Source organism: Chelonoidis abingdonii, chromosome 2 (assembly GCF_003597395.2).
Source record: "Chelonoidis abingdonii isolate Lonesome George chromosome 2, CheloAbing_2.0, whole genome shotgun sequence".
In the NCBI taxonomy this organism is placed as follows: domain Eukaryota; kingdom Metazoa; phylum Chordata; order Testudines; family Testudinidae; genus Chelonoidis; species Chelonoidis abingdonii.
In genome coordinates this window covers 43,889,694-43,915,221 of record NC_133770.1, presented here as the reverse complement: position 1 = coordinate 43,915,221, position 25,528 = coordinate 43,889,694, and the positions used below count along the sequence as shown (strand labels likewise).

General features: G+C 45.5%; 1 protein-coding gene across 2 annotated transcripts in view; it reads right to left on the bottom strand.

Annotated features, from left to right (window-relative positions):
* Positions 1-25,528, bottom strand: part of RSU1 (Ras suppressor protein 1) — a 194,171-nt gene that overhangs the window by 122,168 nt on the left and 46,475 nt on the right. For both annotated transcript variants that reach the window (XM_075062317.1, XM_075062316.1), the window contains one exon: positions 13,446-13,566. In XM_075062317.1, the coding sequence (XP_074918418.1) occupies positions 13,446-13,566 (121 nt within the window). The remainder of the gene's footprint in view (positions 1-13,445; positions 13,567-25,528) is intronic.

The following is a 25,528-nucleotide window of genomic DNA, read 5'->3' as shown; positions in this document are numbered from 1 at the left end:
ACCAGGGTACTAGGGATTTGTTTAGCCTGGGGCTAACATACCTGTTTCTCAGTACTTTACTGTAGCCATCTGGCCTTGCCCCATCACAGCTGTTATGACTGCCATGCACTTTGTGAAGACCCTCAGGGCCGCTGACAGGCCAAAAGGCAGGACTGCGAACTGGAGACGGGTGTTGCCCACTACGAGGGGGGCTGGTGGAGTAGGAGGGAGAAAAATTGGATAGAATATCCCCCCTCTACCGAGCGGAGCACCCAACTGTCTGATGAGATTCAGGACCAGGTACGATAGAAGGGGGACAGACGTTACAAAAAGGTAGGATTGGTAGGATCCAAAGTCCTGACTGGTAGGTCGTCCTCGACCGCACCTTCAAAATCTGGGGTCTAGGCCCTAATGGAGGCCACAGCTGGCCAGATGACTGTCCTGAGGGCTGTTACCTCCTCCTGTCACTTCTGCTCTACTTATGCAAGGGTGCCGGGCGGATCTGGGGTTGGTATGACCACGGGGCCAGCTACGGCCTGAATTGCTTGCGTTGGAGTGTGCAGGCCTAGCGAGTGTAACGTAGCTCTTGAGTCTTTTAGGCTGTGGAGCCTTTTGTCCATTTTCTTGGAAAACGGTGTGGGCCCCTCAAAGGGAAGGTCCTGGATGGTCTGCTGGACCTCATGTGGAAGGCCCGAGACCTGAAGGCAGGACCCCTGCCGCAACACCAGTCCCAGTGACTAGCGTGCGGGAGGCTACATCTGCTGCATCCAGGGCCGCTTGGAGGGATGCACGTGAAAGCAGATTCCCCTCCTCCACCAGAGCGGAGAATTCCATTCGCGACTCCTGGGGAAGGAGTTCAGCGAAATTGGACAAGGCTGAGCACGTATTATGGCCATACTGGCCTGTTGGTTGGCGATGCATAGTTGCAGACCTCTTGTTGAGTACACCTTTCTACCAAAAGAGGTCCAGCTTCTTGGCTTCCCTGTTCTTTGGTGTAGAGCCTTGAAACCTCCGATGCTTCCTTTAGTTGGCCACATCCAGAACCAGAGCGTCGGGGGAGGGGTGCGTAAAGGTGCTTATAGCCCTTGGAGAGTACAAAGTAGCACCTCTGTCCTTTTGGAAGCTGGTGTCTGCCACAGGGTGCAGGACGTGTCAGCTATCATTTTGATCAACAGCAGGGCGATCCTAGATGGGCCCGAGGGAGCAAGGATGTCCACTTCCGTGTCTACATCCACCTTGACCTCCTCCACCTGGATTGCCAGGCTCTCTGCAGCATGTTTAAATAGCTGCTAAAGCACCTGGTTCTCCTCTAGATCCGGTGCCGCTGAAGTTCCTGCAACTGCCTCATCCAGCGAGGAAGAGGAGATCACTTGCAGGGGACATTCCTCACTACCCTCAGCCTCTGCAAGGTCCTGCTGCACACGGTACAATGGTTGCATGGCCACTGCAGATGTAGGATGTGGCACTGCGACCAGTACTGGGGTCGACACTGAACGATGAGGAGTGCTGGGGGGTGCATGCGGTGTTGAAAACATGGCCCCATCAGTGCTGGTGTCTGACTAGGCGGTGCCAGATTCTGTTATGGCACACTCCTGTCAGACGGTGGTGCCGGTGGTGGAGGCATTTGCACCTGAGCCACCGATGTCGAGGACCGTGCACCTGTCCCAGGGTCTGATGGTAAGCCCAGGGAGTCCAGAACGGCCACTGGGAGGGCGGTTGCCATTGATGCTGCCACAGCGCCGAGAAAGGTCGTTGGCTTGCCTGTGAAGTTGACCTCCTGCTCCTTGATCTACTGGAGCGGTAGGATTCCGCCTCCAAGGTTTCCTAATATGAAGGCCGAGGAGGGGCAGTACCCACTGTCGCCAGCGAGCAGTGCCACGAGGCCAGGGAACGCTCTCTTTGGACCGTTACCGCTGGAGCAGGGCAGGGCAAGGACTGCGGCATCATTATGGCCGGCTTGCCCCTTGACTGCATCGGGGGTCGAGCAATCCCTGGCGGCTCTTCCCTCTGGCGCATGGAGGCCAGCACCAGGAGGCTCAATAAGTCTGAGGCCACCTCGAACGCCTTCCGACGTCGATGGGAGGCACACATCCTCGCTGAGATCCGGTGACCTAAACCGGTCCAGACTCGACTGCATCTCCACAGGGGAAGCAGTCAACAGGACCTTGGGAGGATGTGGCTGTGGCACAGCTTGTCCTACCACACTTGTGGATGCCACCGGCCTTTTCAGGTCCTGGTGGGCTGATCAGCCCCTCACCAGCCTCCTCTTTTTCGCGGGCACTGGCGTTGGTGATCGGTGCCACATGGAGGCTGATTTTCTATGTCCTGATTCTCTTTGGTGCCGGGACTTAAGAGTTCTTAGACCGGGCCTCCTCTCTTGCTAATGGTGCTAGAGCGCTGCGCACTGAGGATGAGGTGCTGGGCAGTCGGTCGGCAGGCTCGGGGTCCGAGTGTGGCCATAAGGCCGCCTCCATCAGGAGCACTCTAAGTCTCTGCTCTCTGTCCTGGGATGAAACCCCTTGCACATACTGCACCGGTCTCTTTGGTGGCTCTCCCTCAGGCACCTCAAGCAGGAAGAGTGTGGGTCTTTCTTCGGAATAATCTTCCCGCAGTCCGTGCAGAGTTTAAACCCTGGGGACCCGGGCATGCCCCAGGACCGGGTGATAATAGCTGTCGGGGGGTGGGGGGGCTGCCGTAATCAACTATCTTACCACTAATACTAACGCTAAACTAAACTATATACACTTAATAGAGACACTGCTAGGCTTGCTGAGAGAGCGAGCAAAGTTCCAGCTAGCAGTCACTGAAGGTAAGAAGGAACTGAGGGGGTGGAGGGTCGGTGGGCCCCTATATAGGGCACCATGGAGGTGCCATCCAGGGGACATACAGGTCGACCCTACGGCGCCGCTAGGGGAAAATCTTCTGGATGGCATCCATGCGGCACCCACCCCTTGGAACGGATATGAACAATCACTCGAAGAAGAATAGTTAATTACATACTACCTTTTTTCCCCCTACATGATCACATACTATTTTTTCCATCCGTTCCTCATTCAGTGCCTAGAATAGACAGTGCCAAGTTAATAATCAGCTATTCAATATTTTGTTTTCTCCTCATTGGTCAATGTGTGGCCCCAGGCCTTATTTACTGCATGCTATTCCAACACTGCTCTGGAGACAGAATTATTCATTTCCTTTTCTACAAAGCTCATTATAATACCTGAGTGCTTCACAAACATTAATGATTTATTTTCATATCACCACTGGGAGATGAGTGGATATTACCCCATTCTACAGAAAGGGAACTGAGGCACAGAGAGAATAAGATCAAAGGTGTCCGTTAATTTGGATGCCAAATTTGAGAAAACTAGAATCTAAGTTTCAAAGTACTTAGAATTATATAGCACTTAATATGTTCAAAGCACAGCTCCCATGGAGTTTAATCGTCTGAAATACTGAGCACTCACAGCTGTAATCTGACCCCAACGTCTTAAAGTTTGACGCCCAAAAATGAGGAACAGATGCTGAGAAAAGTTTGATGAAGTGATTTGCTAAGCATCATATTGGAACTCTGTGGCAGAGAAAGGGACAAAAATGAGTTTTTCAGAAAAGTATTCAACTTCCTTAATCATCAGATCATCCCTTCTCTTCCTGCAACACCCTACCTCCTTCACTATACACCTTATGACTTCTACAACAACCTCCTTCACTAGAGAACCCCAATTCATCCCCAAAGAAGATCCACCCTGTGCACTAAATCAGGGGAGGTCCTGTGGAAAAAAACACAGTATGTGATCATAAAATTAAAGACTATCCTAATGCATACACATGAGGGTGATGAATTAAGGTTGCACAGACAACCTTAGACCTCGCATTTCCTAATTTTTTAATGCTTGACCTTGCAACCTTAATAATGTTCTTTTAACGTAGGAAATAGAACATACAAAAAGCAAACTGAAAAAAATTCCAGTATGTGGTATCACACTGACATTCACATGGGTCATTAGCTGGGTTAGAATCTTTAGATCTACCTCACAGACCTCGGGCACTTGATCTAACAGTACCAGCATTATTTTCCTCCCCGCTCTCAATCTCAATCTATTTCCTTCTCTTTCTTCCTGGTCCAACTCTTGTACCCTCTTGCCTCTGAGTCAGTCTGCGTCCTCCTCCATGCTGCCTGGGCATTAGCAGAGTGTCACTGAGAGCAGAGGAGAGACAGGCTTTCTGGCTCTCCGTTCTGCAGGATGTGTAGAGATGGCTTGTCTGCAGTCTGGTCACATCCAGGAGCTGTAGGGCTGCAGCATACTCAATGTGCATGGAACCGTAAGAGATTGTAGCTGCTAAGCTCTATGACGTAACCATGGAACATGTAAAAAGTCAGATTTTTCAGAATATTTTTAACTTGGCTAAATGTGAGTGGATTTTCACAGGAAAAAGACAAAAGCACACTTGACACAAAGGCTATTCCCTGCCTAATTTCAGCTTCCAGCATCGGGTCACTAGAGCTTTCCAAAAGAAAGGATTGCCAGATTTTAACATTGGCACAAATGTATTTTTCCCTAACCTCATTCTCAGAAGTGGCTAGACTGTTTTGGCCAACCCCCACCCTGAAAACGTCAGTTAAATTATGGCAAAGATAAACAATTGAAAACAGGGTCTAATAATAGGAAGTGTTACACAACCTTAAGAATAGACAGTGCTAACTGCCCTGCTTTAAAAAACCAAAAAAGATATTAGTGCTGGACAGCTAACCAAAAGAACCAAGGCCAGGAGAGTCTGGAATAAAAAAAGGTGAAACTTTAATGTAACAGATCAAGGAGAAAACTCCAAGAATGGAGGTTAGGGTTTGAGAGTATTCATTACAGAAGGGAATAAAGCTGCTCTCGTATCTAAATGAAACAAATCAACTTGGAGTAGAGTGGAGATCGGATCATGCCATGTGGTATCAAATTTGGGCTACTCAATAAATCCTCAGGGTTGGAGTGAGTTTTCGTAAAATGGCATATTTGTAGGCCTATGACTCAACTATACAAAAAACTATATTAAACAATGTAGCTCAAGCTAAAGTTATTTTTAGGAGACGTTTTTAAGAATTAGGACTGAAGTTTTAGATGTTCCATTGAAGAATGTGGTGAAATCTTCTGATGAGCAGCAGACCCATCAAAAGCTGCCTTGCAATGCATGCAAAATGAGTTCCCCTCCACATAAGTGACACCCAATACAATGACATGTTATACTAAGACTGAGTAACCCTGTCAAGATCCCTGGAAGGAGTCACAGCTAGACTTACTTCAAGACCCTCTCCTTTCACATCAGCAGCAATCAAGTTCTTCAAACAATGATTTTTTTTCTTAGAGCACTCCTGTTAGGTAGGTAAGCACTGTCATCTCATTTTATAGATAGCTGAAAAGCTGCCACCAATTGTTTGAGCACTTATTTTCTGGAGATTATTTCAGCTCATTATCAAGGGCCATAGAGAACAAGAGTAGGCGTATCAGCGTTGGAATTGGTACTTGAAAACATATAGCATGCAACCTAGCAGGTACACCAGTCAACATACCAGAGCCGTTTGTATTTCCCCCTCTCTTTGAAAAGTCTTTTCTCTTCTGTTGGCATCCAGTTGCACAGCTGTATTAATGCGCACATGGATAAAGAAGTAGCTCTGTGCTGAAGTTACTCACACGTGTTCTGATGCATGTACGAACTGATCAGAGCTCTGTTTTATTCCCTTGAATAAAGCGGGGGAGGGGGAGGAGGATACAGCATGTTTGTGAACTTAGAGTAGGCCCCATTTGGAACGCTATTCAAGGACACAGGCAGCAATTAATCCAGTACACGATTAGCTGGCTAGCTAGTTTACAGTTCTCTTTATTTCAGTATTATAGTTCACTCACGTTATGTGTGAGATAGTGCTGCTGTAGCACCAGAATTTCTATGTGACCACAGGCAAATCACTTATGTCCCAATTCTACAAAGATTTACACGCTTAATTTTAAACACAAGAACAGACTGACCCGCTGGCACTACACAAGTGCTCAAAGTTATGCTCCGGTAGAACTCTCTGCAGAATCAATGCCTTGATCTCACTGTGCCTCACTTCCCCATCTATGAAATGAGAGTAATATATCCTCTCTCCCACCCTGTGTCTTGTTTACTTCAACTAAGTTCTTTGCAACAGGGACAGTGATGTACTTACTATATGTAGGGCTCCGCATCTGTCACAGAGGTTGCAGAAGTCACAGATTCTGTGATTTCCTGTGATCTCTGACTTTTCCAGTGGCCACTGTGGCTGTTCCCAGGGCTGCCCAAGCAGCCGGCTCTGGGGACGGCCACTGCTCTGATGGCCCTGGGGACCAGTCAAGCAGTAGCCAATGCGGCTGGCCCTGGGGACTGCCTTAGCAGTAGCCAATGCGGCTGGCTCTGGGGAGCGCTCGAGCAGCAGTCCTGGGGGCAGTGGAAGCAGCGGGGTTTCCCATTCATCTTAAGATTCAATCAGGGATATTTATGGTATAAGTCATGGACAAGTTAAAATCACTTAGAAAAGTTAGATGCCTGCAAGTCACCAGGGCCTGATGAAATGCATCCTAGAATACTCAAGGAGTTAATAGAGGAGGATCTGAGCCTCTAGCTATTACCTTTGGAAAGTCATGGGAGACGGGAGAGATTCCAGAAGACTGGAAAAGCGCAAATATAGTGCCCGTCTATAAAAAGCGAAATAAAAACAACCCAGGAAACTACAGACCAATTAGTTTAACTTCTGTGCCAGGGAAGATAATGGAGCAAGTAATTAAAGAAATCATCTGCAAACACTTGGAAGGTGGTAAGGTGACAGGGAACAGCCAGCATGGATTTGTAAAGAACAAATCGTGTCAAACCAATCTGATAGCTTTCTTTGATAGGATAACGAGTCTTGTGGATAAGGGAGAAGCGGTGGATGTGGTATACCTAGACTTTAGTAAGGCATTTGATACGGTCTCGCCACGAGTATCCTTATTGATAACATAGGCAAATCCAATTTAGATGGCGCTACTATAAGGTGGGTGCTATGGCTGGATAACCGTACCAGAGAGTAGTTATTAATGGCTCCCATCCTACTAGAAAAGAGTATAACAAGTGGGGGTTGCTGCAGAGGTCTGTTCTGGGACGAGCTGATATACAATTATCTTCATCAACGACTTAGATGTTTGGGCATAGAAAGTCGCTTATTAAGTTTGCCAGACGATATCAAACTGGAGAGGGATTGCAACTGCTTTGGGGGACAGGACGTCAAAATTCAAAATATCTGGACAAATTGCGAGAAATGTCTGAGGTAAACAGATGAATTTCAATAAAGCCAAATGCAAAGTGCTTCCATCTTAGGAAGTTAACATATCACGCTCTCACTCATACAGAATGGGAAAAGACTGTTCTTAGAAGAGTATGCAGTGAGAATATTTGGGGTCAATAGTGGACCACAAAGCTAAATATGAGTCAACAGTGTGATACTGCTGCAAAAAAAGCAAACGTGATTCTGCGGTGTATTAACAACGTGTGTTTTGTAAACAAGACACGAGAAGTCATTCTATCACTCTACTCTGCGCTTGTTAGCCTCAACTGGAGGTATTGTGTTCCCTCTCTTGGGCCGCATTAAGAAAGTTAGAAATTGGAGAGGCGTCCAGTGAGAGAGCAACAAGAATGATTAACAGGTCTTGCAGACACCAATGACCTATGAGGGAAGCGAAAGAATTGCGGTTTATTAGTTTGGAAAAGACGACAGACGGACATGTAGCAGTCAGGTATCTAAAAGAGGCGTCATCAGGAGGAGGGAGAAAACTTGTTCACCTTAGCCTCTAATGATAGAACAAGAAGCAATGGGCTTAAAGTGCAGCAAGGGAGATTTAGGTTGGACATTAGAAAAAAGTTCCTAACAGTCAGGGTAGTTAAACACTGGAATAAATTGCCTACGGAGGTTGTGGAATCTCCATCTCTGGAGATATTTAAGAGTAGGTTAGATAAATGTCTATCAGGGATGGTCTAGATAGTATTTGGTCCTGCCATGAGGGCAGAGGATTGGACTCTATGACCTCTCGAGGTCCCTTCCAGTCCTAGAGTCTATGAATCTATGCTACTGTAATTCTACTAGTTAGGAGCCGGAAAGAGTATCCTTCGCTGTAGCTGCTGTACTAAAGGTTTAATACTCCTGGCTTATTTGGGTAATGGAGCCTCTGTAGTACCACGAACACTGCTATTTCTGTTCCTGATCTAAAAATTTATATTAATCGCTCGCCCATCAAAACATCTGCCCAGTTCTGATGGAGCATTACAGCTCCTTCACAACCACTACTGCCTGCTGCTGTGCCCTCTCCACCTCACTAGCACCACTGATGGCAGCCTCTCCCATGAACAAGCACTGTTACTCTCTGCTTCTTTCCAGACCCTGGCAACACAAGAGTGTGGGTTTCAGATGTGCTCTGTCCTGCATGAGGCGGCCCATCCAGGCACACTGGAACACACGCTTCTAGCTGGTGATCTTAGGTGGTGATTATCTTCTTAGACACTCTTTTATCCAGCACAAATCCAGGTACCAGGCTCGATGCCAGGTACATGCCTGGGCTCTATTGCTCCAAGCTGTATTGTAGGGGGGAGGGGTAAACTTACCACTCTAGCCCAACAGTTGCTCATTCTTACCCCTCTTGTCCCCTCCCCTCCCCCAAAAATAGTTTCTTCCTGCTCAAAACTTCAAGATGTGGGCGTAAGAGGAATACTGTATGCTCACATCTTGAATATTGTGTGCAGATGTGGTTGCCCATCTCAAAAAAATATATTGGAATTGGAAAAGGTTCAGAAAAGGGCAACAAAAATGATTAGGAAATGGAACAGGTTCTGTAGGAGAAGAGATTAAGACTTGGACATTTCAGCTTGGAAGGGGAGATATGATTGAGGTCTATGAAATCATGACTAGTGTAAAGAAAGTAGATAAGGAAGTGTTGTTTACTACTTCTCGTAACACAAAAACTAGGGTCATCAAATGAAATTAATAGGCAGCAGGTTTAAAACAAAATAAGGAAATATTTCTTCACACAACGCACAGTTAACCTGTGGAACTCCTTGCCAGAGGATGTTGTGAAGGCAAGATCATAACAGGGTTCAAAAAGAACTAGATAAATTCATGAAGGATAGGTCAACCAATGGCTATTAGCCAGGATGGGCAGGAATGGTGTCGCTAGCCTCTGTTGCCAGAAGCTGGTAAATGCGTAACAGGGGATGGATCACCTGATGATTACCTGTTCTGTTCATTCCCTCTGGGGCAGCTGGCACTGGCCACTGTCAGATGACAGGATACTGGGCTAGATGGACCTTTGGTCTGTCCCTGTAGGGCCATTCTTATGTATATTCTCTGCCTCCACTGCCGTTTCACATAGATATTGAAAAGTGGCCAGTGGCTGACGTTTTTCATGCAATGAATATAGCCCTGTGCAGCCAAATATTTGTATACCCACTGCTCGCTGTTGATTTACAAAGTATACAAAGTTCACGTGCCAATTTTATTCCTATGTGTGAGTGAACATTTATGGCTGTGCGTGTGGCCCACGAGTGACAGTTGACCTGACATGGCCAGGCTCTGAAGATCACAAAAAACCCATCCCTAAGAAAAAAAGTGAGAAAATAGCAACATAAGGACCACCACGATGTTGTGGCATTGGGTTAAGATTTTTTATTTGTTTATTTATTTAACAAACCACTCGGAGAAGAAAAGCAGGTAGGAAAATATACAGAAGGTCTCAGAAGAATGAATGTTGACCTGGGAAGCTGGAGTACTTGACTCAAAGTGATCTGAGTATTTGCTTGAGAGGTGTAGCATATGAATTGTTCAGCTGCCCTGTGGGCTGCTACAAACAGGTTTAGCTACAAAGGAATAAACCATATTCCCAAGGTAGGGTCTTCTTTTGATGTGTGCGTTTTGTTTTGTTTTGTTTTTTTTAAATCTCTAAGCAGCAGCCACTAAGGGCCTGATCCAACTCCTGAGATCAAAACCTTTCCAGGGTGGAGCACATTTGCCCCGCTCCTGACACAGGCTAGGCTGGCTGGGGAAGCAGCCACAGCTGGGGCCATGCCCCAGTGAGGCCACAGCTGGCCCTATAAAAGGCCTGCGAGGCAGCAGCTCAAGCAGTCTCTCTCTAGCTGTGGAGAGAGATGGGCCTGGCTGCTTGGAAGCTCAACAGGGTACCTAGACTGGAGTAGGGCTGGGGACAGGCCAGAGGAACCGGGGAGCTACGGCCTGGAAAACCACCAGGCTGCAGGCCTTGCTAAAGGCCGGGAATGGTACTGGGGTTGCAGAGGTGTAGCCCAGCATAGGCAAAGGCAGCAGGTCGAAACCCCCCTTGCTGATGAGTGGTTGATAGACTGCAGTCTGCCCCAGTGAGCGGGGGTAGATGGTGACTGGCAGTAGCCACTGAGGCAATGTCGGGATAGAGGGTTGGGGGTTCCCCTGGGTGGGGAGACACAGAGAGTGGGGGTATTGCCACGGGGCAGCACCCAAGGTAAAGGGGCACTGGGAGGGACCCGGGGGGCCTAAGGAACACAGGATACTGGCTGACAGAGGGCACTCCAATGCTGGAAAAACTAATTTCCTGGATGGCCAGCAGGAGGCACTGCGCTGGTGAGTCCTCACATCGCTACAAGGGGCTTTAATGGGAAATGAAACTTGAGAGAATTTACCAGTTTTAAAGGGGATGATAGTTATGTTGTAATATTTAAAATATGTGAGGCACCCAGATGCCATGGCAGTGGTGCTCCCTTAAGACGTATACTAGAAGTAGAATGTTACACTACAAAGTTAACATGGAAGGCAGCCTTCGGTTTACCATTTGCAAGACTAATGATACTTCTCAGCAAGAATGCCAATTCATAGCACTCGTTCACTCCTACCTTAAAAACAGTATTAACAGAAGAAATGAAGGGAAGTAGTATTCTGGTTACAACTAAGCACAATCAACTTGTCACTTGTTTCATCATAGGTAGAAAGCATTTAACTATTTCCCCCACTAATGATGCAGCATTACACCTTGAGGTGTATCCCTAGTCAAAATGTGTGTGTTTAGAATGTTGGAGTGTTACTTTCCCAGGCAAACATGTTAATTATCCAGTCTCATTGTTAAATCCAAGCCAACAGAGGTTGTCAAGAATCAAACCTATTCCACTATGCTAGAGAACCAGAGAGAGAGAGAATAAGAACCAATACTGTCTTTACTGAGGAGCCAATAACAATAAAATATTTATATCATTGCAGCCAACAATGAAGTTCAGTTATTAATGTCTTAGAGTCATCTAAGTCATTAGAGAATATGGAGCCTAAAGTCTATTTGGGTTTAAGTAACAGCGCGTACACGTCCTTTCCCTCTGACTTAAGTTGTTTATAGGTTTGAGTTCATAATATTAAAAAAAACATTCATTCATTCATACTGGGAGAAAGCTGTAAAATACTATAAAATTGTACCTACAAATTAGGAAATATACCAAATACAACTACAACATGGTTTCAGTAAAAAAGGTCCACCCCCCCTACTATAGGTTTAGTTTTATAAGCATATTTCTTGCAGAAACTCCATCATCATATAGCGACCACAGAATTCATATTCAATAAGGTTAGCAGTTAAGGGAACAATTTTGCACATGCATGAAATAGTATGTAACAGATTTAAACCTGAATTTAATAAGTGGATTATAATGGACTACTACTGGAACAAACTAGACATCAATGTAATGTGAAAGAGAGATCACACACAAGTCTCTCTTCCTCAAACTTTCAAATTAAATACATACACAACTGGTGTTTTTCTAAGACACTTAATTTTTGGTTCAGAGACTATAAGGTCAGAAGGGACCATTATGATCTAGTCTGACCTCCTGCACAATGCAGGCCACAGAATCTCACCCATCCACTCCTGTATCAAACTTGTGTCTGAGCCATTAAAGTCCTCAAATCATGGTTTAAAAACTTCAAGGTGCAGAGAATCTTACAGCAAGTGACCCGTGCCCCACACTGCAGAGGAAGGTGAAACCCCCCAGGGCTTCTGCCAATCTGCCCTGGAGGAAAATTCTTTCCCAATCCCAAATATGGCGATCAGCTAAACCCTGAGCATGTGGACAAGACTCACCAGCCAGACATATTTACCACTAGTAGTCAAAGACTAATTAATTGCCAAAATTAGGCTACCCCATTATACCAGCCGCTCCATAAACTTATCAAGCTTAGTCTTGAATCCAGATATGTCTTTTGCCCCCACTACTCCCCTTGGAAGGCTGTTCCAGAACTTCGCTCTTCTGATGGTTAGAAGCCTTTGCCTAATTTCAAGTCTAAGCTTCCTGACAGCCAGTTTATATCCTTTTGTTCTTGTGTCCACATTGGTACGGAGCTTAAATAATTCCTCTCGTTCCCTGGTCTTTATTCCTCTGATATATGTATAGAGAGCAATCATATCTCCCCTCAGCCTTCTTTTGGTTAGGCTAAACAAGCCAAGCTCTTTGAGTCTCCTTTCATATGACAGGTTTTCCATTCCTCAGATCATCCTAGTAGCCCTTACCTGAACCTGTTCCAGTTTGAATTCATCCCTGTTAAACATGGGAGACCAGAACTGCACACACTATTCCAGATGAGGTCTCACCAGTGCCTTGTATAACACCTCCTTTTCTCTACTGGAAATACCTTGCCTGATGCATCCCAAGACCGCATTAGCTTTTTTTCACGGCTATATCACATTGGTGGCTCAATCATCCTGTGACCAACCAATACTCCGAGGTCCTTCTCCTCCTCTGTTACTTTCAGCTGCTGCCTCCCTAGCTTATAACAATAGTTCTTGTTATTAATCCCTAAATGCATGACCTTACACTTTTCACTATTAAATTTCATCCTATTACTATTACTCCAGTTTACAAGGTCATCTAGATCTTTCTGTATGATATCCCGGTCCTTCTCTGTATTGGAAATATCTCCCAGCTTTGTGTCATCTGCAAACTTTACTAGCGCATTCCCACTTTTTGTGCCAAGGTCAATAATAAAAAGATTAAATAAGATTGATCCCAGAACTGATCCCTGAGGAACTCCACTAATAACCTCCCTCCAGTCTGACAATTCACCTTTCAGTACGACCCACTGTAGTCTCCCCTTTAACCAGTTCCTTATGCACCTTTCAATTTTCATATTGATCCCCATCTTTTCCAATTTTGCTAATAAATTCCCATGTTGAAACGTATCAAATGTCTTACTGAAATAGAGGTAAATTAGATCCACTGCATTTCCTTTGTCTATAAAAAAAAAATTACCTTCTCAACTACAATGAAACCATAACTTCAGAGCTATCCCAAGTGCCATAAAAATCGATCTTTACAAAACATGAAAGTTTTAAGTACAAGATTCAATTACTGTTAACCACTAACAATTTTTGCATTTTTTTTTTTTGTGCTATTTTTGCTTTACTGCTACGCACCCAAGGTTCAGGTGTTTGAGCTTCTGAAGGCTGCTAATCTGCGTAGGCAGCTCCTCAATCTGGTTGTTGAAAAAGTTAAGCACTTCTAAATTCTTCAGATCTGCAATGTTTGGTGGGACAGCTGTAACGAAAAAAGTGCATTGCAAAATGAAAGATTCTCAGACCAACAGCTTACTTGGATTGTAAACCATTTTTTGGTTCTTTTTGTCTGCACCTAGCACAAAGTGGTCCTAGACCAGGACTGGGAGATCCTAGGTGCTACCACAATGCAAATGACACAATTTTTACTCACAAGAACTGTTGATGGCCAGTAGGACTCTATCTGGTGTCCATTTTCAAAGCCATTGCTGGCAGCACTCTGTCCTCTTAAAAACATGTTTGAGTATTTTAAAATACTCAAACAATGCCATTATTGAGGCGGGAGCAAAAACACCATGACAAAATACTTACTCTTCTGTAGGCAGAATGATAAGAAACCATGCCTTCCATTAGGTTTGCACAGCAACAAGCACACAGACAAGGCTCAGAAACATAACCTAAACTTTTGGATGGTTACATTAATATGCATCAGAAAAATAAATAGTTCAGCCATCCATACCTAAATGACAGTTTTATTTAAGGTCTTCTCTAGTAAAACTGAAACAAAAATCCATTCTGAGTGATGGTCCATTTCAGCCTGCTGTTTAAATAATCTAATATCTGAGTAGGTGTCCATTTAACATTCAACTAAAATTACAGCAATTTAAGTTCAGCCTTAAATGATGAACTGTTCAGCCAAGCCAGTGTTTAATTCGCCTCCCATGAGGAAAGTGCTGCGATCAATACATACAAAAGAGGTTACATCAGATTAGCAACAGATCAATGCATGGTTATTATCTAGAAATATGAAAAACCAACCCAGCTGCACGATATGAATATGCCTTCGCAGATAAAAAGTTTAAAAGCTGTATGGATTTAAATCTCTTTTCCCACAGACAAAGAGAAACTTAAGCATGCAGCTAAAGTTTACATTACAGCTGGGAAAAAGATGACAAATCATTTGCACTGAAGCTTGCAACTGTACTCACACTATTCACCTTGGTGCATAATGTTAACTTTGACAACAGCAGGAAAAAGTAGAGGGCGGGTTTAAGTAATTATGAGCTTAAAAAAATCATGGCCTCATTAATTTGATGGAATGAGGCAATTTGCCCCGCCTTAAAAATGAGCCCACAATATTTACATAGTAGAACATTACAGTATGTAACTTACTAGACTTTAAACAGAGATGGTTGTGAACAATGTAACTAATAAATATTTACGCAGAGCAATTAGGATATTACTCACTGCTGATGGCTGTGTTCATGTGAGGACACAATTTTTTCTATTCAGTTTGCTAAATAAGACAAATCTGAATATTTAAAAAAAATCTCAAGTTGTCGTATGTTTTACCATAGCTGTGTGCACACAACTCCTGGGGGAATTCTGCTTACTGTGCATGGCAGAATTTATGCCCCCAGCAGATTTCTTTGCTTCCCCACAGAAAAGTGACTTTGCTTCCCCATCAGAAAAGGAAGCCAGAAGAGCAATCATGAGACCCTCCCCGGCAGTATGTTTCGGGTGCCTAGGGCAGTCAGCAGAGAGGTAAATCACTGTGGGGCAGGGGACAGGACTGGGGAAGACCTGGCTGGTGGCTCCTACTTTTGTGTTGGGCTCAGCTGCTAGTTCTGGCTAGACTAGGGAGGATGGGACATCCTCTTCCCCTGCAAAGCATCTGGGGTTGGGTCAGACCCATCCCCAGATTTCTCCCCCAGCTGCAGGAAGCTCTGCAAACTTCTCCCTCCACCTATTCTCCCCGCTTCCTGTGCCCATCACTCCTTAGCTGCAGGGGAAGGGATCCCTGTGCAGGGAGATGCTCCCCCATCTGCCCAGCCTCCATGCCTCCAGAACCTGCCCCCCATACCCAGACCCTCCCGTCAAGCTTCACCCTCACCCCAGAATCTCCTCCCAATGAGCCCCATTCCCCCCCCACGAGCCACCAGCACCTGGATCCCCACTCCACTGAGCCTCCAACACCCAGATCCCCTCTGCTGAGCTCTATCCCCCACCACACCCAGGATCCCCCCCCCAGCACCCAAGTTCCAACCACCTGGATCCCCCCACATTCAGAGTCCCATTACTGTTGCACCCAGAACCCCCCAACAAGCCCCTGTGCATCCAGATCTCCCCCCCCCCCACATACCCGGATCCTGCACTGAGCTGCCCGCACTCAGATTGCCCGACAGACCCATCTCAACCCACACCTGGATCTCCTCCCCCTTCCCAGTAAACCCCTCCACACTTGAATCCTGCCTTGTTGAGCCTGCCTGCGCACACCTGGTGCACCTGGCATGGAGGGGCAGGACCATGGGGTGTTTCTGTGTCAGGGTTGGGTTCAGCCTCACCACTGAGTGCGTCCAGGGGTGGGGGGGTGTGTGGAAGAGCTTCAAAGTGATCTTCCACCTCTGTGCAGCCACTAGCCTATGCTCCCCAATGCCATGGTGGAGCCGCCACACTTATGTGACAAATAAAATGTGCAGAATTTTAAAATATGGGCAGAATTTTTAATGTTTTGGTCCAGAATGGCCTCAGGAGTAGTGCGCGTGCACGTGCGCACACACACACAGACACACCCCCTTACCCAGCTGTTGACATCAATGGGAATTATGCATGTGTTTAGGTACAATAGGTATTTGCCTGTCTATACATTGAAAGCATATGACACAGTTTTCCACATAAGAGATTACTTAAATTTTTAGATTTTTATAGAACAGGTGTTTTAAGCCTCAGAATATTGTACCAGAGGCATTATCACAGTTAATATCTCTTGCTATCACAGATTTCTTACTTACTATTACATGTAGTAAGTTATGATAGGCTGGCAAGCATGTTGCTTTTTGTAATCAGCAGTATTAATGCTTACAGATTGAAACAATTATTTTCTACTACTTCTGCTTCCCAATTTAGCCACAAGCCAAGAATAATGCAGACAGAATGCAACCCCCTGCACGGCTGATACAATTAAATCTTGGTCTGAAAGTACTGACCTTTTTGAAAGGATGAGAGATTATTTCACTCTCCTAGATAAATCAGTCCAATTTAACACCACAAATTATGCTAAATGTGATATAGGGCTAGGTTATGTGGACACAGAAACAGTAACGCCACACAGGAGACTAAGCCTCTTACAGCCAGTGGAGCTGTATTATATCCATTTTACACTACAAACTATTCAAAGTGAATAACAGATCTGAAAAGTTATCACTGATGTAATCACCCAGTGCTCCTAAAGAATCTATTTTCCAGGTCACTCTAAAAATTCCCTAAAGCGTGTTAATCTTTTCTTTTTTTTTTAAATACCGGTTACCTATCTTTCTGTAACTGTTCTTGGAGAGGTGTTGTACATGTCCATTCCACAAAAAGTGCACACGCTCCTTGTGCATAGTTGGAGATTTTTCCCTCAGCCGTACCATGAGGAACTGACTCCTCACGCCACTGCATGCAGGTACACACTGCTCCCAGCCGCCTTCAGTTCCTTCACACTGGAAAGGCTCCAATACGGAAGGGAAGAAAGATGGATTGTGGAATGGACATGTGTTGCACATGTCCAAAACCAATAGTTTACCAAATTTTCTATAACTGTCTTTTGAGTGACTGGACATGTCCATTCCATAGCAGGTGACTCACAAGCAGTGTGAGCTGGAAGTGGGCTAGGAGTCTACCTGAATGGAGATTGTAGGACCACCCACCCAAATCTGGCAGTGTCTCTAGATTGATGAGAAATGACATGGTGAGAGGCAAACGTATGGACCAATGACCAGGTTGCTCTCTAACAACCATTCAGTACAGGCAGATGATCCAGAAAGGCAGCAGAAGTTGGCTGCGACCTGACAATTTGCTTTGGAGGGGCAGTATCAATCAAGTCAGTAGCATAAACAAATACAGCTGGAAATCCAGGAAGAGATCCTCTGGGTAGGTACTGGGTGGCCCTTTACTCTGTCTGAAACCACGGTAAGGAGCTGAGATGAAAACCTGAAAGGCCTAGTCCAATCCAGGTAAAGAGCCAAAGCTCCCCTAACATGAGGTTTCTGAAAAGGAGTCAGTAAATATATTACTTGATTAATATGTGAATCAGAAGCCACTTTAGACAGGATTTTGGGTGAGTGAAAGAAACCCCTGTCCCTAAAGAACTGTATAGGGAGACTCTGATACAGCTCACAGTTCCCCAACTTTCCTGAGCAAGGTTACAATAACCAAGAAAACCACCTTCACACAGGTGCAACAGAGAACAAATCACTAGCGTCTCAAAACGGGGGCAGGGGAGAGAAATGGAGGGCAGGAGACCCATCAACTTTGCTAGAACTAAAATTTAAACTCCAACGTGGAACCAAGCTGTGAACCTGTTATAATTTGAGCAAACCCTTTAGAAATCCGATGGGCACAGGGTTTGAAAAAACTGATTGATTATCCACAGGAAAGTCGAAAGATAAGAAACTGTCAGATGGACTCAGATGGAACATTAGCTAAATTTGTTGTTTCTGAAACAATAATAGCCCAAAATACAGCAAGTCAGAGCCTGAGCTGGGGGCATGTCTCTTTGTACTGACCAAACAGAGAATCTCTCCCATTTAACAAGATACATAGACTTAGCTGAAGGCTTCCTACTATTTAGCAGAACTTCCTGTACCCCTTTAGAGCAAACTCCTTCAAAAGTTGTCAGCCATGAAGCATCCATACTGTCAGCTAGAAGGTCTGAAGGTTGTGATGAAGCAGTCTGCTATAGTCTGTGAGATCACATCCATCCCTCTCAAGGGTGGCTGTAGAGGTCTGACTGATACTGCTAGTAGAGTCAAACCCTAATGCTTTCTGCACACTAGGGTTATTACAATAAGGTGAGCAGAATCTTGCTTGACTTTGGACAAGACTGAGCTGGAGTGGAACTGGAAGGAAGGCATACAGCAGGCCTTTGGACCAGGGTAGGAAGAAAGCATCTGTCAGTCAACCTGGGCTGTGACCCGCTCGGGAACAAAAAGATGACATTTTTTTGTTTGTGCTTATTGCAAACAGGTCCACTTGGAATGTTATATCACTACTGAAAAATGGATCTGGACACATCAAGGCACAGAGACATGCAAACAATCTCTGCGGGTGGTCTGCGAGAGTGTTTTGAACTCCTAGAAGGTAAGGAGCTCTCAGGTTGATAGAACTGGTCATGTAGAAATTCCAAAGGAGCATTACCTCGTGTCAACACCTTGCCAAATGCTCCCCCTTTGTTTATTTTATAAAAAACACTGCTGCTGCGTTGTCTGTGAATACTAACAAATTGTAAGACCACCCGCCTAAATCTGGCAAGGTCTCTAAATTGACTGAGAGATGGCCCCAACAAATTCCGCCACTTGATATGTGAAAGGGATGCCACAAGCTAAATGGATGGCCCAAAGCTCCCTGATATTTATATTGTAGTCTGATCCTTTTAATGCTTAATAATAATTGTACTGATTATCAACTGATTAATGAATGAGCTGAGGATAACAGGGTTCTCATCCAAGAATCAGGCTCCACAGAATTAAAATTGACAAGTTCAATGTCTTGTAGGGAACCATGGGGTGTACGGCAAAGCAAAGCTGAGGGTAAAGCAAAGCCTTGGCTGTTTTTATTAAAACTATCAGTAAAGCTCCAAACATCGTAACCAGAAAAGAGTAATACAACATTAGGGATATCTTTAGTGTCATTCCCTGCATACGCTCATATCCTTATATACTCACATCCTTCCTTGGGGACCTGGTGCTAAGAGACAAATCTTGGGCATACCAAATGAGTCCAATGGTCCAGTTTCCCCAATGCCCAAAGACTGGTGGTAGATCACAATGGAGAGCTGACAGGTCAACGATTGAAAGCTAGCCCTAACTACATGGCGGCTTAGCCTATTATAGGGCCTGGCACTATCATGAATATGCATTCTGCTGCCCAGCCTTCAGTGTCCAAATCTAACTTCTTCACCCTCATAATACTGGGAGCACTTATCCTATAGGTTAAAATATTAATGGTCATTTAACTCATTATCAGACACATCACCTACTGCTCAAGCAAGTTTGTGGTTAGACATCTGCCAGCGATTCTATCCTAAAATATCAGCTCAGTGTTCCTGCAATTGCCTGGTACCATTATGTTCAACTCCCTTTATTGAGCAAGCTATTCCCAATACCCCCACATTTGGGTAACTGTTGGGCCATTTTATCTATGCTAAGAGTCATAGGACTACCATATTTATGGTACCTTGCTTAAGCTAATGTCTTACAGGATATGGGCCTGCAGGTTTCTTGTTACTGCTGAGTAATATAAAATGGCTACGCTAGCCCTAAGAGCTACAATATGGAGACTTCGATTCTAAGGAGACAAAAGGTCTCGAGTCTGAAGGAGACTTAAGTGAGCTCCCCAGCCTAGATCTCATGCATCTGACTGGACCTGTGGAGGGGAAAAAGAACTCCCTTGCAAACATTTGCAGTTCTACTCACCAGTGCAGGGAGGACACCACCAGAACAGTTACTTGAATCACTATGTCCATGAGATGATGGGGCGGTAATTACAACCAACCCTGGGAGTTCTGAGGTGCAGCCTGGCATGCTGACCATGTAGGTGCATGCCACCATGTGTCCTAGAAGCGTGAGCCAATTCTGAACAATAGTGACAGGGTATGCTGTTAGATTTAGAGGAATGACCTGCATTGTTTGGCCTTTGTCAAGTCCAGAGCTGCATCAATGAGTTTATTCTATGCTGATGCCTATTCAAAGATCTCTCTGTATTGATCAGGAACTCCAGTTCATCGAAAGTGAATAGTTGGTATGCTGGATAGCATTTGAGACCTGGACCGGCCTCTCACTAGCCAGTTGTCCAGATGGGGGAACACATGGACTTCCAACCTTTACAAGGATGCTGCTACTCCAGCCACACATTTTGCAAATATGAGAGAAGCTGCTGACAGGCCAAAAGGCAGTACTGCAAACTGGTAGTGGGATCCATTGGCCAAGAATCTGAGAACCTTTCTGTGATTCTGATGAATAGCCACTCAAAAATAAGTGACCTTTAAGTTGAGAGCAGCATACCAGTCCCTGGGATCTAAGGAAGGGATAACAGATACTACAGTGACTGCCCATAATTTTGTTTTCTTTAGGAAATTGTTTATCTGCCTTAGATATAAAATAGGCCTGAGTCCTCCCTCCCCCTTTGCCTTTGGGATTAGGAAATAACAGGAATAAAATCCCTTCTCTTTGAATGCACGGGAACTTCTTTTATGGTCCCTACAAGGAGGAAAGACTAGGCCTCTTGAAGTAGCAAACTCTTGTGACAACGCTCCCTGAAGAGGGACAGGAAAGGGAGAGAGAAATAAATTGAAGGGGATAACTCAGTTCCACTGTGCTTAAAACCAACAGATCCGTGGTGACGTGGGTCCATGCAGTTAAGAAGTGGGATAGGCAACTGGCAAAAACTGGGGCGAGGATAGATGGCACTCTGGTTGACAGCTATAGACCAGAAGATCAAAATGACTGTTCAGAGAACCCAGTTTGACTGGAGGAACTGGGAGCAGCAGAAGAGAGCGGAGGATGCCTCTTGTAACTTCTGCTTCTCTTTTCGGACATGCGGTGAGAAGGGTTGAAACCACTGGACAGAATGAAACTGACTGTAGGCAGAATGGTTCTCTTTTTGCCACCAGTGTATAAATCCCCGTAAGGGTCACCCTTGAATCTTTCAGACTAGGAAGCCTCTCATCTGTTTTAACAGAAAAAAACAAGGGTTCTTCAACTAGAAGGTCTTGAATGGTTTGTTGCACCACAGGGGGAGACCTGACACCTGCAGCCAAGATAAATGCTGCATAATGATGGTGGAAGCCATAATTCATGCTGGAGAGTCTGCCGCATCCGTGCTTGTTTGAGATGCTATTCTGGTAAATAATTTGCTCTCCTCCACCATAGCAGTGAATTCCCACGTTCTCTCATTAGGGAGTTTGTCTTTGAACTTCAGGACATTACCCCACAGGCTGAAATTGTATCAGCCCAGTGGACACTGCTGCTTCCTAAGATATAAACCTCCTGTAGAATAAAGCTTTCTATGGAAAAGCTTTTTTTGCTTCTTTTTCTTTCAGTCTAGAGGCCTGATGTCCCTTTCTCCTTTTCCATCAGCAGCAAAGACTACCAGTGAGCCTGGAGGAGGTTTGTTACAGAAGTGCTCAAACCCCTGTGAAGGGACATATCTTCCTCCCACTGCTAAAAGAGTGGAGAGCAGGGAAGATGGGGTTTGCCCTAAAAACTTGATGGGTTCCAGGAGAGCCTCATTAATACGGAGAACTACCCTAGAGAGTCTTGCAGAGTCCCCACCTCCAAATCCTCCACAGGAGAGTACAAAGCATGCGGTTCCCCTGCATGGTACTGGTCCTATCAGAGGGAAGACTGACCTTGCTGCAGATGCTCCTAGCACCTAGCCAAATGTAGAAGGGCAGGAAAAGAGGAGAGGCTCTAAAATGTAGACGGAAGCCCCAAGGCATCCAAAATGGCCACCGACATGGAAGCAGGACCCAGATACATGCAGGCCGTTGGTCAGCAGAGGCTGTGGCTGGTACCCCATTGGGGCATGCTTGGGTCAAGACACATGTTCCAACCTTGGAGTCTACTGAGGAGTCCACTTCCTCACACCATGGTGGAACTGACCCCGTCGGCAATGGGAGGTCTGGCTCCGAGTTTTGAGATAAGGTAATACCAAGATCACTCCTGGGTTCTCCGTAGATAGAGGAGCAGCAAATTTAGATGCCACAGGTAGCAAACACTGCTCTGGGGCTGGAGAAGGGACCATAGAAGCATACGATTCCAATCCCAGTATCAGGCGAGATTCCTGAACTAGAAGAAGCTGGCACCAACAGGGTAAGCAACACTCTAGCTGCCTCAAAAAATTTGGGCGTAGACAGCACTGGAAAGGGCTCCTGAGTCCGTGGTACCAAAAAGTGTGCCAGTCATTCAGGCATTGTGTCAACAGACCCTTCCAGGGTTCTGGAATCAGCAATCCTTCTTGGTTTCTGGACTGTGTCTGCCTCTTTTTGACTGCACCTCTGCGCTCTTGTCTCTGCACAGTACCTTCACATTAATCTTCAAGGCCACAGTACTGTGTCTTGGGGAGACTTAAGTTGTCTCTCCTTAGGTACTGTGATGAGAATCTGCCTCTGGATTCTGTCAGAACAGTGGAAACACTCCAAACCTACTCAGACATGCCAATATCCATTCTGAGTGGGAATGTTCTGAAGACAGGCAAGGTGCAGACTCCATGAGCAGATACTTGAGTCTGGCCGCCCTGTCCTTTTTCAGTCTGGACTTGAACCCTTTACAGATGTGATATTTACCACTCATTATATGCCTCTCCTGGATACAGTGAGATGCAGTCAGAGTCACTCTCTGGCATAGCTTTGTTACATGAGCAACAAGCCTTGAAGCCAGGAGTATAAGGCTTTAGTCCGGTACCATGCCTGTTACCCCTGGGACCCCACTCTACAAAATTATCCTAAATTTATTCCTATATCTAAATATGTACAAACACACTACGGTAGACTAAACTCTAACTTGATGTGATGTCCTGGGGTCTTGAACCAAGGCCTGGGATCCCCCAGACAACAGACACATCCTGGCCTTCACCCAGCATCTACTGAAACCCACTGGGCTGAGAAGTTATTAGGAATATAGCCCCAGCCAAGGCACCACCACAGGAGCTCTGACTGGAGGATTGCCCGACTCCACTAATTAGTCTAACTATGCTGTTTAAGCCAGGAAGCCGCACAGGATATTTGGGTGAGTTACAAGGTGGTTTCCTGTTGTGGCTGCATTCACCTTGCTTATGCCTGCTTCCTGAACCCTGTTCCTGATTCCTGCTCAGCTTCTGCCTCACCTCTGCCTTCACGCCTGTTCCCACCATCCTCCTGCTCAGTGCTTGATCCCTGCCTCACCTCCAATCCTAGCTCCAATCCTGGACTCCGACTTCTGACCCCGACTCAGATTTGACCCTTGGCTCTGGCATTTGGCGTCTGTCCTCAGCTCTGACCCTCAGCTTTGATTCCTGGTTCTGACTCTGGCCTGATCCTTGGCTCTGGTAACTGGCAGCTGACTGTGGTGCTGACCCTGGGCTTTGTTCCCAAACCTGGATGCCTGCTCCACCCACAAGACCAGATTCCTGCTCTGACTACTACGCCAGACCATAACACTCTACAGGTTCTATATACGCTACAAGAGGGAAGACTTGCCGATACAAAGAGCAGAGCTCCAACAGTCACAGGCAGTAGAAAAACTGGGAAGAGGAATCAGGAACAGCACAGCCCTTTATACCTGCATGCAGTGGCGCAAGGCTCATACTGCCCTGACAAGTGCAGCTGAGGGAAAAATCTCCAAGAACTGCACATGGCGCGCGCGCACACACACACACACACACACACACACACTGTGGAATGAAAATGTCCAATCACTCGAAGAACAATTAACCGTGCATATATCTTACCCTCTTGAGTCAGTAAGTTTGTTGCTGACTATTTGTACTATTGTGTGCAGAGTATTTCTTAAAAAGTCTCCTGTAAATGGCATAATGGACATAAACAGACAGATAATGCCCATCCACATAGCTCCCAGCACAATCACATGAACTGTGTTTAATGACTCACTATATAAGCCAGTCTATCCATTATGGATTGGAACTAGGGAGCACCATCTTCTCAACTCACTCACAGCCCCTCCAGTCAGACCTCTCAGCAGGGTCATAGCATGCCTCAGAGGAACAGGGGCTTCTTAAAAAAAGCTCCCTTTCCAGCCCCTATGCAGTGCTACACATCCCATTGAAGGATGGTAGAGACACTCTCAGAGGCCTGAGACTCCAAGGAGCAAGAACACAAGGAGCCAAGGTGTTCATGTTCTTCTGGGAAAGAACATTAGGATTTAATCCTTGAGCAAGACAACATGCAGTTTGCTTAAGCCACCAGTTCAGATGCAAGTATATACCATTGCTGAAGGTACAAATGGGTCTCTTCCTTGCAAAAAAAAGCTTTTGCCCAAGTGACTTAAAATCTAGAAGCAACAATTTTACTAAGACCATTTAAGAGCACCAGTTGAAAAATTTTGCAATTTAATACAGTTAAAATCTTTATTCCAAAAAGAGTAGAAAGAAAACAAAATAAAGCACGAACTAGCAGCAGACCTTGTCTCAGGCTTGTGGGGCTCAGGCTGGGGGGTTATAAAACTGCGGTGTAAATATTCAGGCTCGAGCCTGGGCTCTAGGACCCTACAAGGAGGAAGGGTCACAGAGCCTAGGCCCACAAGTCCAAATGTCTACCCCTGCAATTTTACAGCCCCCGTCCAACTCAGCTGGCACAGATCAGCTGTGGGATTTTTTTTTAAATGCAGTGCAGCTATAGGCTGACTATCTACAGCCTACTGATTTCACACTGAGATATAAATTTTCATTGTCCAACATTTTACTTCCCTCACATGCCATTCTGAAAGCTTGTATGGATAAGTACATGGGGAACAAAGGAAATATATCCTACCAACTGGTTGAGCTGACATGCTATTTCTATGGCAGTAGGCACAACAGCTCAATAGACTTTGGGGGTTAAGCCCATGCCCATCCTAATTTGGAGAGAGAAAACTCTCCCACAATGACAAGCATTATGCAGCTTCGAGTGCTTCCCAAGAGTCCCAAGAAATACGAAGGCATATCTTCTTTGGCCGAAATGTGAAGCAGTCACATGGTTTTAACTTGTCCATATCAGAACTGGCCTCACTCCATAAGAGCAGAAGCACCCATCCACACAACGAGGCCCTTTATATCGATATAAAGGGCTCTTAAACTGGTTTCTGTACTCCTCCCCGACAAGAGGAGTAGCGCTGAAATCGGTATTGCCATGTCAGATTAGGGTTAGTGTGGCCACAAATCGATGGTATTGGTCTCCAGGCGGTATCCCACAGTGCACCATTGTGACCGCTCTGGAAAGCAATCTGAACTCGGATGCACTGGCCAGGTAGACAGGAAAAGCCCCATACTTA